The following is a 14740-nucleotide window of genomic DNA, read 5'->3' as shown; positions in this document are numbered from 1 at the left end:
ATGTGCTAGCTGAGCTTATAGAGTACACTAGTTTACAAAAATCAGGCTGCTCGCGTACTATGTTGCTGACATTTACGTGATGATATTTACCTATGCTTATGCGTAAAAACCGAAGTATACTTTTGGCTTGAGGGCCAAAAAAATCCAGACGGTTTGGTTGCTGCGCAGTACGAATAAGCATTGTGAGTCGTTAGATTTTAGAATATTGAGTGGTTATGCCGCAAATTTATGTCAACAAATGTGATATCGCAGACCTTACGCTAATGTGTCTTTTTTTGTATCTTTAACTCCAAGCTGTGCCGGAGATGGACTTATAACGCTGAGTACTGCTGCAAGAGCTTGTTCGTGTTTTTTGTCTGAAACAACTGAAAGGCTGTTAAATGTAAAATAGCCGGTTAACCGATACAAAGGTGCCAGATTTATCTCTTAACTCTTAAATGTAAAATAGCCGGTTAACCGATTACAAAGGTGCCAGATTTTTTCTCTAAACTCGTCATAGTGCTTTTGAAAGGCTTTTCTGAGTACGAGTTGTCAGCGCCATTCTTAATGTCGACATCCATTTTTAGTGCTGTAGTAAAATGCTGCATACTGTCATAATATCATAAAAATAAAACAGAGTACGTTAAAGGTGATTTTTCAACAGCTGTGTTGAACATGGCAACATGGCAGCTCCATGTTTTAGTGTTGTTGTTTTTATAATCAAAGAATGAAAGATATTTTCTGTTAATCTGTTTGTTTTTCATCCAAGTTGGTCTGAAAACATGAAAAACATGCCCTGAAAGCACAAAGGGCAATGCATTGAGCAGCTAGCTCGCTAGGTTAGCTGATATAGCCTTTAGTGCGTCAGTTTTCTTTTCCTGTGTTTGACATTTCCTATTGAAACATGAAGTTTGGCTAAACACGTGGAAAGATCATGTTTTTATTTGATTTTAAATGGCTTTAGGGTTCATCACAGCCATTAATTATGATTTGGTATTTGCTAATGCTAGTTGGTTGCGTGTGGTATTGTGGGAGGGACATTCTCATTTTAGAGTGCATTTGATTGGACAAAAATGTGTAGTACAAGATGAGTCATCAATATTTCTGGTTCATTTTTTATGAAGATAAAGACTGTACATTTTAAATGTGTTTATCTGCTAACATATGAGTACATTAGACAATAATAGACATAGACTAAACGCCAAATTTTAATTTGATGGGGTTTTTAACCATAATGATAATCCACTTTTTATGGATGATGCTCAACCTTATGTTCAGCCCAGACGAAGGAAACATAGTATAACAGTAAAACGCAGTAATAAAAGGCTTTAACTGGTTTTAATGTGCCTTTCTTAAATCTCGACATGCAATGGCGGAACTTTTCTTGTTTAATCTGTTTTTCATTTACTAAACCCATCCTCCAGCTGTTTTCTTTTCCCTCATGCACATCAGCAAAATCTTGGCCTGTATCATCATTCTCCATTGCTTGCCTTTTCCTCTATGACTCAACACAGAGAAACACACACAAACACACACAAGCTCCAGTTCATTCCAGCACTGGCATGGTCTAACCTTGCATATTCACTGCTGCTTAGTTGTTGTATGCTTAGTGTGTTCTCAAAGACACACAATTGTTTGTTCCAAAGTGAGGAAACTACGGAGCCCCTAAAGGGACATGGGGAGGAAAAATATTTTCAATGCTTTTGCAAAACTTTTGTTCCTCAGAGAAAACTTAGTAATACTAATAATATGAAGTACGACGGAAAACTGTATTTCAATGTTTAAGTTCTCTCTCAAATATTTTGCGTTCCCCCAAGAAAATTTGCGCTCACAAAAAAAAAAAAAAAAAAAAAAAAAAAAGGGGGAACACAATAGGCCTACTTTTGAAAAAATGCAAAAGTTGTTCCAGTGAATGCAAAGTTTCTATGGGAATACAATACTTTTTACGAAAGAACACAAATGTTTTGCAAACAATTTTTTTTTATAATTAATATTTATTCCTCCGATATTCCCTTAGGGGTTCCATAGGAAACTTAGGGGAAAAAATCGTTTTCCAGTATATGTCACAACATTCTTTTAAGATTTTCATTATCGCTTAGACCAAATAATAATAGGCATAGCCTACTAATAATTTTGATGTTAGTTTTCTTCCTTGTAGGCCTAGGCCTATATGAATGCCGTAAAATAATTTAAAGGTGGGGTATGTGATTTGCAAAACGGCTGGCAGATTTTGAAAATACACAACTCAAATGGTCCTACCTTCTTTCCTTTGACTCCACCCATTCAAAGAACATGGACATGGATGGGGGAGGGGGGGATGGTACGACCGATTGATTGATGCACTTACTGTCCAATGATTCTAGGTGGTCTTGGAAATGATTGGCTGGAGTTTTTCGAGTCCTGCCCGTTCCACAGATTATTAAATTGCTTAATTTTTATGTCAGTGCTTCTAACTCAGTGGCTGTAAGTGGGTTAGGAATAGGATTTTAAGTGATTTTGAAAAAATGGCCAAAAAGAGAATTACATACCCCACCTTTAATTAAAAATACAAGTCTTCGTAGCCTATCTTATGCAGTTTTGCATCCAATGTAAATGTGTCTTGTTTTAAGAATGTTCATCTTTTTGCTGGAAATGCAAATCGTACGTTCATTAAGCGAAACCACAGCGGGAGGGGAAAAAGCGTTGTTATTGCACCGCGAGACTGTCTTTGTGCGCGCTTTCTGTTGAACGAGTGTGTCTTAAATAGACGGTGACGCGAGGTTAATAAGGATTCATTCTGTTCGCATGGACTGATGTATTAATGATGGCGGTGAGAGGGGTCACTGACCTCATAAAGTAGGCTATCTGCTAGTTATCACCTCATGACTGTTATTATTGTTTTCGCATTCCTGTTTCTTGTTCGTTTCTTGCTGACCTCATTGCCTTTCTAGTTACTATGACGACTCTTTTATTTGTGATGGTAACACATTACACATCGGAAGCATATGCCCTATAGCAACCCTTCTGGGCTTGGTGCTATTAAAACAATATCGAATGACTGGATCATTTCAACTAAGTTGTGATTACAGTGCAACACAAACCATATATGTACAGTAGCCTACCCACCTTTCCAAAAGAGAAGCTGACAGAATCTGTTTTATGCCTTCGTTTTTCTCTGAGCTGTGGATTGATATGTTTGAGAGACAGCAAAAAAAAAAAAAATCTTATTTGGTATTTTTGTCTTGTTAAACATCTGTAAAACAAGAGCAGCAATACTAAAAAAAGAAAACTGAGTCAGGCTAAAATTATAAGGGACTATTTAATTATTTTCTTTCGTTTTTAACCTGAACAATGTTATGTGTGTGGTTTGCCAGTGAGATAAGAAAATGAACCCAATGTAAAAAAAAATTTGTATTTTTCCACAAGTTTGCTTCTCAATTAAAGTTAATGGTTAGTTTAATTAATAATGTGTATTTAAAAAAACAAGACAAACATATTAAGCTAATTTTATTTTTTATTTAAGCTGGTGTGGAAATATGGCATAAATTGAGAACAGAATTGTCCTATGTGAGTTTTCCAAGACTTTTCCTTGAGACATGAGCATATGCAAGAGTTCAAATAAAACATGCCACAAGCATTTCCTCTGATCCCAGAGCAGCTGTCGGCACACACACACACACACACACACACACACACACACACACACACACACACACACACACACACACACACACACACACACACACACACACACACACACTTTGTATGCTTGAATGTTCTTCTATGCGTGGTATGTAATCTATGTAAAATGCAGATGGGAACTGAAAGATGGTTCAGTCTGAGGTTGCCAATGATTTCTAGTCCCGCCCCTCTCTTTCCCCATTAACCCCAGTCCAGAAGTGAACCTGTTGTGTGCTGGTGTTTATACTGTTGGCTGTGCTGTTTGAGGATGTTCGCTTGCGCTGAAAAGTGTATAATCCCTTGGATGGTGATGTTACAAAAATGGAAAATTAATAAAAGGGGGGGAAAGGAAATATTTACTCTACTCTTTCTTTGATTTTCAGCAATATGTGCAATATGAAAAGTATCAGGAAACCAGCAAAGACAATGTTAAATGAATCACTTAATAGTCTATTATTATCAATATGACCAAAGACATAATATTTCAATCCAAGTACTGTACTGAAACACTATTAGTGATTCAACATCATCGTCAACATCATATATATATATATATATATATATATATATATATATATACAATGGGGTCAAAAGTTTCCAATTAAAACACAATATTTTTTTCATAATTAAAAAAAATAATTCTGGGTTCTCATTAGAGCATTGTATTTTACATCACTTATTATAATTTTTTTATATTAGTTAAAATACAATCGATTATTGTTTGTATATGTTATCTCACATTGCATTAATTAATGTTAACAGATACAACTTTGTATGGTAATAATATATGAGTAAATATAGAAATTAATATTACCTAAGATGAACCCTTTATGAACCGCATAGATGTCACTGCAGTGAACAGCTAATTAAAAAGCCATTTTTTGCATATGCATGGGTTTTGATGGCATAGTTGCACATCAACCTCTATAGTGGACACTAGTCCATCACACACTGTCACCAAGTGGAAAGCCTTTGTATGTGGAACTTTTGTTTTCTCCAAAACAAGACGGCCGACTTCCAGTCAGAAATGCCAAGTTGCTACGGAATATCCATCCATTCTGAGACTCATGAAGGTAAAAAAAAAAAACGAAAAAAAAAGTGTAACATCAAGTTTGGGAGAAAATTCTGATTAATCATATGTCCACTAAATTGGACATCATGCATCACTAGCTATATTTCAGCTACAATTTGTACTATTACTGTGACTGTGTTGTTCTAGAAAATACTTATTTTTCAGTAACTTTTATTTTGGCTGTAATTAAATGTATTTGTTTCATTAGATTGTAATTTACAGTTACATCAAGAAGTAATCCGATTACATAATGCATATTACTTGTAATGCGTTTACGCATATCATCAAAAAGTAATCTGATTACTTAATGCTTGTTACTTGTAATGCATTACTTTACTCATATCATCACAAAAGAAATCTTATTACATAATGCACATTACTTGTAATGCATTACTTTACTCATCATCAAAAATTATTCTGATTACATAATGCATGTTACTTGTAATGCGTTACTTTACTCATATCATCAAAATGTAATCTGATTACATAATGCATGTTACTTGTAATATGTTACTTTACTCACATCATCAGAAAGTGATCTGATTACATAATGCATGTTATTTGTAATGCATTATTACTCGTTACATCAAAAAATAAATCTGATTACGTAATGCACATTACTTGTAATGCATTACTTTACTCGTTACATCAAAAAAGTAAGTGTCAGGGTGTCACTGGAAATTATAGGACCCAAGCGCAGAGATGAGCAGTGAATGTTTATTTGACAAAACGGGAATCAATGTGCAACAGGCGAACAGTCCCACAACAACTGTTTGGAAAGGAGATGGGCACAAGATTAAAGGAGAACTCCGGTCAATTTTAACATTGAGCTCATTTTTTTTTTTTTTTTGGAGTGCTGTCAATACAGAGAACAACGACAAAAATCGGTGTTGCCTACACAGTGTTATCCTCTTTTTAAAATGTGCACCCTGTTGACTTCAATGGGGCAAGTTTTAAACCTGCTTTTAGCCTCTTAACATCCTTGATGTGTCATACAAGTGCCCAGCCATGTTAGATGATTCCTTTAGAGTGAACACGAGTGAATCTGACTGCAGTAGATGTGAAAGATATGAAAAAAATGATGTTATTTCAGCCAGCGCAAATACCTGTATTTGCATCCTGTTTTCGGTCAAAGTCCAAAGTAGTCGATTTTCGAGTTCACGCGCGTGATCATAGGTAACTAAACCTATGCGCGTGAACTCGACAACTCGACAGTATTTGTGCTGGCTGAAATAACATCATTTTTATTCATATCTTTCACATCTACTGCAGTCAGATTCACTCGTGTTCACTCTAAAGGAATCATCTAACATGGCTGGGTACTTGTATGACACATCAAGGATGTTAAGAGGCTAAAAGCAGGTTTAAAACTTGCCCCATTGAAGTCAACAGGGTGCAAATTTTAAAAAGAGGATAACACGGTGTAGGCAACACCGATTTTTGTCGTTGTTCTCTGTATTGACAGCACTCCAAATTTACAAAAAAATGAGCTCAATGTTAAAATTGACCGGAGTTCTCCTTTAAGCAGCCAGCGAGCCAGGATACCAGCAGTCAGTGGAGTCTCGGGCTAGGACTGAAACAAGACACTACAAGAACAAATCAACAAGACACTCAAACATCAAACAAGTATAAGGCAGAACAAAAAACTAGAATAAAGTAACTGATAAACTACACCTATAAAATCTAAGGAAAAGAACAAAACAACAGCCAAAACAAATAACTAGAGAAAGCTAGCATAAATCAGTGTAAACCCAAATAATAAAATAAAAGAAAAAGCCAAAGTAACTAACTAAAAAGTTAACCAAAAGCAAGAACTGCAAGGATACCAGTAACTACTGAGAACTCTAGAGACAATAACACCCGGATAAGAATTGAGACCAGTCTATGACATAAACGCAACACAATCCAAGCAAGGACATGAAGCAAGGAAGCACAATATGAGAGTAGAGCACACAAGGACCAGGCAAGTACAATTAGAGAAACGAGGACTAGACAAGGACTAAACGAGTGACCGTGGTAAAGGGAAACAAGGAGGCAAGACAAGGGGAGCACGTGGCCAACATAAACAAAGACTAAGCCATGTGCTCAAACACGGGACATGGAAACATTTAACAAAGACGGAACAGACAAAGCTGCCGGGGCAGAGCTCTGACAATCTGATCATGTAATGCATGTGCATGTTACTTTTAATGCGCTACTACACACTGCTCACTTCAGATGAGATTTGAAAACACCTGATCGCCAGTTTTTCATAGAGTCTGAAAGAATCAATAGATCAATGTAGATTTCAGTCCAATAACGGCAAATCGACATATTCTGGAGGGAGTGTGAGCGTAGTCAGAGTTAGGTGTCCACAGAGTTGTGTCTTCAGCGGTAGAGATGTTTGATGGATCATGTTCATGTTCTTAAAGACATGTTACATTAAAACATGAAGTTCTTCTCGGTCTGCTAGTCGAACGGGATAAACTTGCAATAATTCAAGCTGTATTATATTTTTGTATATATTTGATAGTTTTCACATGATTTTATAACATTTTATTCATTGCTTTGTTAAATCCACACAGTATTACTGTGCTATTACTGTATTATACAGTTTCTCTTCAGGTAAAACCAATACTGTCAACACAAGTGGACATCTGAAAATCTCTTTGAAAAATGTGTATAAAAAAAAAATCTAATCTTGTTTTTCATGCCATTAGAGCAAAAAAAACACGGGGGGGGGGGGGGGGGACAATGCTGTATAAGTATCATATTTAATTCATGCTAACTAATGTAGTTAACTAATGCTAACAAATTAAACCTTGTTGTAAAGTGCAACCATTTGAAGAAACGTTTAAGACTTTATGAAAGTTTTTTAGATTTAAATGTTCTGGGGTTTTTTTAAGATTATATGAAAAACACAAACATTTTTCAAATTATTTTCACTCCATTTGAAAGCACAAGTTTTGAAGACCTTGCAAAAAAGTCCCTAACAACAACAAAAATAAGCTGTTTCAAATGGCTCTGTCAATATCCATTGCATTACCAAACTGGATTTTTACAGTCCAAATGTATGATTCCTCACAGTTTTACACGTAACAAAAGTGCAGCTGCATATTACAGATGTTGCCACAAGGTGGCGCTCCTGTATACAAAATCTTCCCAGATCCTTGGTCATTTCTCGTTCAATTCCACAGTAACGTCTTTGTAAAATACCTTACAAAGGTTGCCTTTGAAGTCTTTCATTCTTTCAGAAATATTTCATAGAGCCTCACCTTCCATCTTGCAAATGGAAACTTGATGAACTTTCAGAGTCAGAGATGTGTCGGGTGAATTCAAAGCACTGTTGCTATGTGCGTGTGCAGTAAACGAGCACTCGTTCAGTATCACAACAGAAGGCGATTCATTAGTAGCCCTCCAGGAGTCAGTAAATGGTAAACCCTGTGGAGATGTGGCTCCATTCAGGGTCGTAGGGTCTCGACAAGAGGCCGGAGGGCTCCAGGTCCTGTGTGTTCTGCTGAGGCAGCGGCCATGGAGAACGTTCTGGAATGCCTTCTTGAACTCCTGGCTGAAACACGGGTAGATGATGGGGTTGAGGCAGCTGTTGAGGTAGCCCAGCCAGAAAGTAATTTTGAAGACAGTGTCCGGGGGTCTGTGAGATGGGAAAATTGAGCCTTTGGGAACACGGTAAGAAAGAAAAGACAAAATTACTATATGCGGCAAGAGACCTCCAGCTTTATTCATAAGGTCACTCTAAGATGGCAGGTCAAATGGTTTTGGATGTTTCATATTTTCAAAGGCTTTGCTTTGATGTGCGCATTTCTGAAAGCTTTGAACCAGACGCACAAATTATAATAGCATCTTAGCTGTCCAATTACTAAGCAGGAAGGCAGATATATAAGCTGTATTTGCATAAAACATTAAATGTAAGAACAAATGATACAGATTCGCCTGCAAATACATTTGGAATGCATTCAAAATCTTTAGTTTTCCGAACTGCTGTTTAGCATATAAAAGCCTCTATTCTAAGTGTGTTCTGTGGCTAGCAGGGTTAGAACAGTCTGCAATACTTTCTCTTTCTTTCATAATTCATTCTTTCGTTGTAAACAAGCTCATTTAAAAGCAATCTCAAAGGGACCAGCAAGAATTATGTCAATGTTGTTTACGCATAGAGTCGTAGTGTGGGAGAACATTGGGTTGTTTTGAAACGTGTGAGAATAACAAAATATAAATTAAAGCATAACATCTAAAATGTGTTTCGCTTAAAAACAATGTGTCTATCAAATACGCTCGGTATGTATGCCTTATTCAGAGCATTACTTAGCATATATGTTCTCTAAGTTATTGCAAGTTGGGTTCACCCAAATGTCCTGTCATCATTTACTCGCCCTCATGTTGTTACAAATATGTACTTTATTTTGAAAACTGTTCTTTTCAGAGTAATGAAAATGAATGAGGATGAAGCAGCCGAGCACTAAAAATGACACTTCTGCTGAAGCCATACAACACATTTGTGTGAGGAATAGACAAGATTTAAGTTATTCAAATAATCTCATTTTCGGCCGTGTATATTTACGATAATCTCCCCTCTGCAGTAGCTCTCAAATCGCATTCATACTTTCACATATTCAAATTGGTAGTTTGGCATACTTTATCATTATTTCAAAGTAAAATAAAATTATTTCAACAAAACATATTAATATATATAAAAAAAAAAAAAGTCCAACCAAATCAAAGTTGTGTGGTGTGACCAAAATAAGAACCTTTTGCCTTAAAGTGGCCCTATTATGCCTTTTCTTATTTCTTATGTGGATCCGTGCTCACTATAAAGGCTAATATTGCCCACAACCCATTGCGCTTTGAAGGAAGAACTACAAACACGAGTAAAAAGTATTACAAAACTGCAAAACATGGCGGATATGCGCAACCGGCGGTGAGAGGTTTAGAATAGATAAAGGTTTGAGTGACTAATCAAAGTTTAACCTGATAAAAAAGTATTTGTTTAATGTTATCCGTGTTATATTTCATCTGCAATAACAATGTGGACTTGAATAAAGATCAATGTGGAGGATTTTAACTTTGACAAGATGATTGACAGGCCGGTTTACTGTGACAGGATGCGACGGAGAGCAACCGTTAAAGACGCAATTGAATGACGTGATAGTATGTCCCAAAGCTTGTCTACTCTTCTGCAACACACTCAAAAGTATCTGCTTTTTCTTCACAAAAAGAGTACATACTTTTAGAGCGTATAAGTAGGTGAATTACTTCCTGCATGAACCGAATGAAGATGGCGGTGTATACACATGCAGCGGCTTGGCACTTTCCTAGTAGCAGCAGTCTTTTTTTAGAAAGTCTTATGTTTAGTCTGTGCAAGTATGAAGGGATAACAGTATCTCAGCTCTGAATGGGACACCTTTGCACAAGGAGCTAAGTTAGAGGAATATGCCTCATCAGTCCTGTCATATTGGCCCTTTTTACACCTGGTATTAAGATGCGTTTTTGTCGATCGGATCATAAGTGCACGGTGCTAAATACAGGTGTAAACGGGGTCTAAAAAGTTTTGAGCTTGTCCAATTTCAACCACTTCCAGAGGTAGTCGAAAACGCATTCGAGTTTTCGTAGCGTAAACACTCATGTGGACGAAAGTGTTCGAACAGCCGCAAAAGACCGCCTGCTCTCCGCCTACTGACCTAACGCGTAAACATTATGGGAAGATCGCTAGCCAGACGGGATTTAAACTTAGTCTGCAATTAAGGATTCTAAAGGTCCGGGGTTTTTTTTCGTATTCAGCATGAGGTCGTATTTATTTTTTAACGTGCGAAAATTTCAGATGAGATTTTAGGACGCAGTGTGCAAGGACCTTAAGTTTAACCTACATACTGTAGGTTTGTAATAAATTTGCATAATGCTCGCCAATGGTCTTCACTAACTGCCTGGGAAAAACATCTACATAGACCCTCCCTCAAACACTGTAGTTTTAGCTGAGGCCTCGAAGAGTTTGGTTCATGTTGTCGACATGTTGTCCGCTGCGAAAGCAAATCGACTTTGCATGCACTTCCAAAGGATGAGGACCCGGACTTAAATTGATATGGTAAAACCGACACCATTGTTGTACGTATCAGTGTGCATCAAGTGCTGCGGAAGCTCTGAAATTTTGATATGGTAATGGATGTTTTGTTTCTGATTCCATTGTAAGCGGTAGACCATTAACAACAGACTTGGCCATCTGACCAATCAGAGCAGAGGAAGCTCTCGTTAAGGAGGGGTTTAGGGAGACTGAATCCTTTATGAACCGTTTAGACACTGTGAGAAACAAAGTGATGCTACAGTGTATATTATGATCAAATTAAAGTGTTTTTTGAACTTGAATGCTGTTATAGGAGAAATCTTTGAAAATGCATAATTGGGGCACTTTAATTTAAATTATATTTAAGATCAGTATTATTTTTTGGATGGGCTTTTCTGTGTGTTCACATACATGTCAAGTACTCACTTATGGGCAACACTAGGAAAAAAGGCAGCCAGCAGAGCACGAAACAGCCCACCACAATCCCCAGAGTCTTGGCCGCCTTCTTCTCCTGGAAGAACTTAATCATGAAGGTGAAGTGCGAGTGCTTCAAGCGGACGGCTTCCTCCTTACGACAGTGAATCCGCAGGGTTACTCCGTGCTCCGTCAACCCATTCTTCTGCCTGCTCTCCCTCATGGAACGAGTCTTCCGCCGGGCCACCACGTACACCCTACAGTACATTGCCAAAATCACCGCCAACGGCACGTAGAAAGAGCATGCGGCGGAGAAGATGGTGTACCCCGGCTCTTCGTTAACTCTGCACACGGACTCGTCCTCCGGCATCGGATCCCTCCACCCAAACAGTGGGCCTACAGAGATGGCAGCCGAAAGGGCCCAGAGAGCCGCCACTGCCGCCATTGCCCTTCGACTCGTCGCCAAGGAAGGGTACTGCAGCGGGTAACTGACGGCGATGCAGCGATCCACAGAGATCGCGCAGAGGCTGAGGATGGACGCCGTGCAGCAAAGCACGTCAAGCGCGGTCCAGGCATTACATAAATGGCGGCCAAATACCCAGCGCCCCAAGGCTTCGGATGCAGCGGAGAACGGGAGCACCACAGAGCTCAGAAGCAGGTCTGCAACAGCCAGATTGGCGATGAAATAATGCGTCACGGAACGAAAGTTGCGATGGCAGGCCACGGAGAGGATGACAAGGATGTTACCCATCACACCGAATATTATGAAGAGCATCAGCACCAGGCCCAAAGCCAGTGTCTTTGTGAGATCTATTTCAAACGCAGGTATCGCAGTGCAGTTGGGACAGTTCTCAGGACAAAAGGTTGAACTTATGTTATCTTCTGCTGGAAACACGTTGCTCATGACGTCTCTATGCAAGTTACGAAGTTAAGTTTGAGTAGCAAACTGTAGTAACATGTTGTGCAGATGATAACCATCCATGACTTAACATGTTTTGTGGTTTCACCTCCAACATGCTTCCGTGGCCATAGCAGTCACACTTGAGGACATTTGTGTGCCATTTAATTTTCTCAGGTATGACTTTTGATATCAGCCATCATCGTTTTTATGATCTTGCTACCTTAAAAAGAAAAAGAAAAAAACAGATTATAAACAGTGTTTCTGACATGATTTTGTTTTTGCACCAGCCCCAGCAAGCAATCTGACTTATGCCAACCCATCTTAAACCAATGCTAGTTTTATCTCCATCATTTTCTACCATTTTTATCTCCACCATTTTTTATGCATACCTGTTCTGTATCTATCCTTAACTAGTTGATATTAACAACCCATAAGTATGACTAAAGTGATTTAAGTTTCACTAAACTTATGAATTAGCATTTTAGCATTGCTTTCCAAAAGTACAAATAAATCTGCAACAGTTCTTGGCTCGAGTCAGGCAGAATAACCTGTGGTTCAGTGAGCAAGCGAGTGATCCAATTCAGTTGGAAAGTGAATTGTCTGAATGATTCAGTCCATGATTCTGTGTTTCTGACAGGATTTTGTTTTTGTACCGACCCTAACCAATACATTTTTCCAGTTCTTAAATGCTAAACCAAAAAACAATGCTATTTTCCCCATCTTTTTTATGCAACCCTGTTGTGGATATGTATCTATTATACAAGTCAATAAGTAACTGATAATATAAATAACCTTGTTATGAATTAGCATTTTAGCATTGCTTTCCAAAAGTACAAATAAAACAGTAATGGTTCTTAGCTTGAGTCAGGCAGAATAACCTGAAGAAGAAATGTTGTAGTACCTACAGTACTCGGACAGTAGCTATGCGATTTCGGACACAGCTTCAGACGTGATTCATTCAGAATCATTCACCAATCAAGATTGAGACCAATAACTTTGTGTTCTATTCAGATTCACCAGTTAGTTTTAATGATTCAGACTGATTCACTGACTCATTCAAACGAACCATATAGATTGACTGGGGCAGATTGTGTACGGTATGTTTTCTTTTGCATGCAGTCAGTGAGGAGATCACAATTCAGCTGCATGGCCTCACAATTCAGCTAAAATAAATGCTATCATAAAACGTATCTCAGTATCTGGCTGTGAACCACTTATGAAGAAAGTAATGCATTCTGTAATGAGATGGAAAAGTGCTTGCTTCTTCAAGTTAGTATTCTGTGAATTGTTTTGGTGTAGTAGTTTTTCCACAATGCAGAATCTATTTGACAATCTATTTGTCAATTTGGTCTAGTGAACTATAGCTCACACACAGGCCAAATCTTACTGAAGCAGAGCTAAGTCTCAAAAGCATTTCATGCTGCAGTGATTATTTTCCTGTTCAAAAAACCTTAAGAAATGCAATTCAAGGTGAGATGCCAAAAGTTATATAAAAAAGGCTTTTAAGTTGATTAAGTAAAGCTTGAGGAAATGTATGGATAGATTTATAGACACAGCAATACTGACATCCATATCTTGGCAAGAGCAATATTTCAACAACCCATGACATGTTGGAAATAAATAGGCTATGCCTTGTGCGTACAAACAAAGCCTAAATAAATACATCAAAACTAATGTATGATGAAACAAAACACTCAAGGTAGTTTTGTTTTCATTTGGGTGTGTGCTGACTCAGATATAGTCTGTATATCATCAGTGCCCAAAATCTTATGGATAATGGTTTTATTACCAGTGTAATGAATGACAAATTATTTAACTGGACCAAACCGCTTCCTGTATTTTTGTTAGAATCAAAGACATTTAAGGGAGTAAGTTGTCGCAATGGAAACTGACACTAAAGAGTTTATAAGGTGTTTCAGCTAAATCTAAAAATAATTCATGGAACAAGAACAACATAACTGTAAAAGGTAAGTTGTTGTAGTTGACCCTTGTCTAAATGTATGCCAGTTTTTTTTTGTGTTCAGTTGTTACACAAAAGCTACACCAAAAAATATGGTAACAATTCAGATTGACTTGATTTCATGTCAACATTTGTACAATACATGGCTGCTGTCAAGTCACATGACACACACACACACACACACACACACACACACACACACACACACACACACACACACACACACACACACACACACACACACACACACACACCATATTTGATAAATATGTATAATATTGAGCCACATGTGTGATCCCCATTTTGAATAATGGATTGACACATTAAATCAATATGTTAATCATTAAAATCAAATGTTATAAAATCATAAAATAGCTAAATGAAATTAAAAATTAAATATGAATACATTTGGGTTTATTATATGTCTGATAGGCAACTTAAATTATTAGCTACTTTGTTGTTTGAAACTTTCTTTATAGGGGAACTTTTTTCAATTATGACCAGGAATAAACTTTGACTTTAAATCGAGTGAAATGCATGTTCTCTCACTCATCTGGGAAAATATGGGGATTAAATGAGTTAAAACCGTTTAGAACTAGACGTTTGATGTATAGCCTACAAAATTACAACACTTGTGTAATTATATGACTTAAAACGTCTAGTCTACTAATTGTCCCGGACATTTGGCAAATTAGACACCAACAC

At 37.5% G+C, this 14740-nt stretch overlaps 1 protein-coding gene across 1 annotated transcript; it reads right to left on the bottom strand.

Moving 5' to 3' along the window:
• Nucleotides 1–6231: 6231 nt before the first annotated feature.
• adra1ab (adrenoceptor alpha 1Ab) lies at nt 6232–12078 on the bottom strand (the record flags this gene model as incomplete). Its single annotated transcript, XM_079599114.1, has 3 exons — nt 6232–6284; nt 7966–8364; nt 11187–12078. The coding sequence occupies 3 exons, from the start codon at nt 12076–12078 to the stop codon at nt 6232–6234; spliced, it is 1344 nt and encodes a 447-aa protein (XP_079455240.1).
• Between the last annotated feature and the right edge of the window lie 2662 nt (nt 12079–14740).

Source organism: Phoxinus phoxinus, assembly GCF_949152265.1.
Source record: "Phoxinus phoxinus genome assembly, chromosome: 23".
Classification (NCBI taxonomy): Eukaryota; Metazoa; Chordata; class Actinopteri; order Cypriniformes; family Leuciscidae; genus Phoxinus; species Phoxinus phoxinus.
The sequence above is the reverse complement of the archived record's forward strand: the minus strand, read 5'-3'. Positions and strand labels throughout refer to the sequence as shown.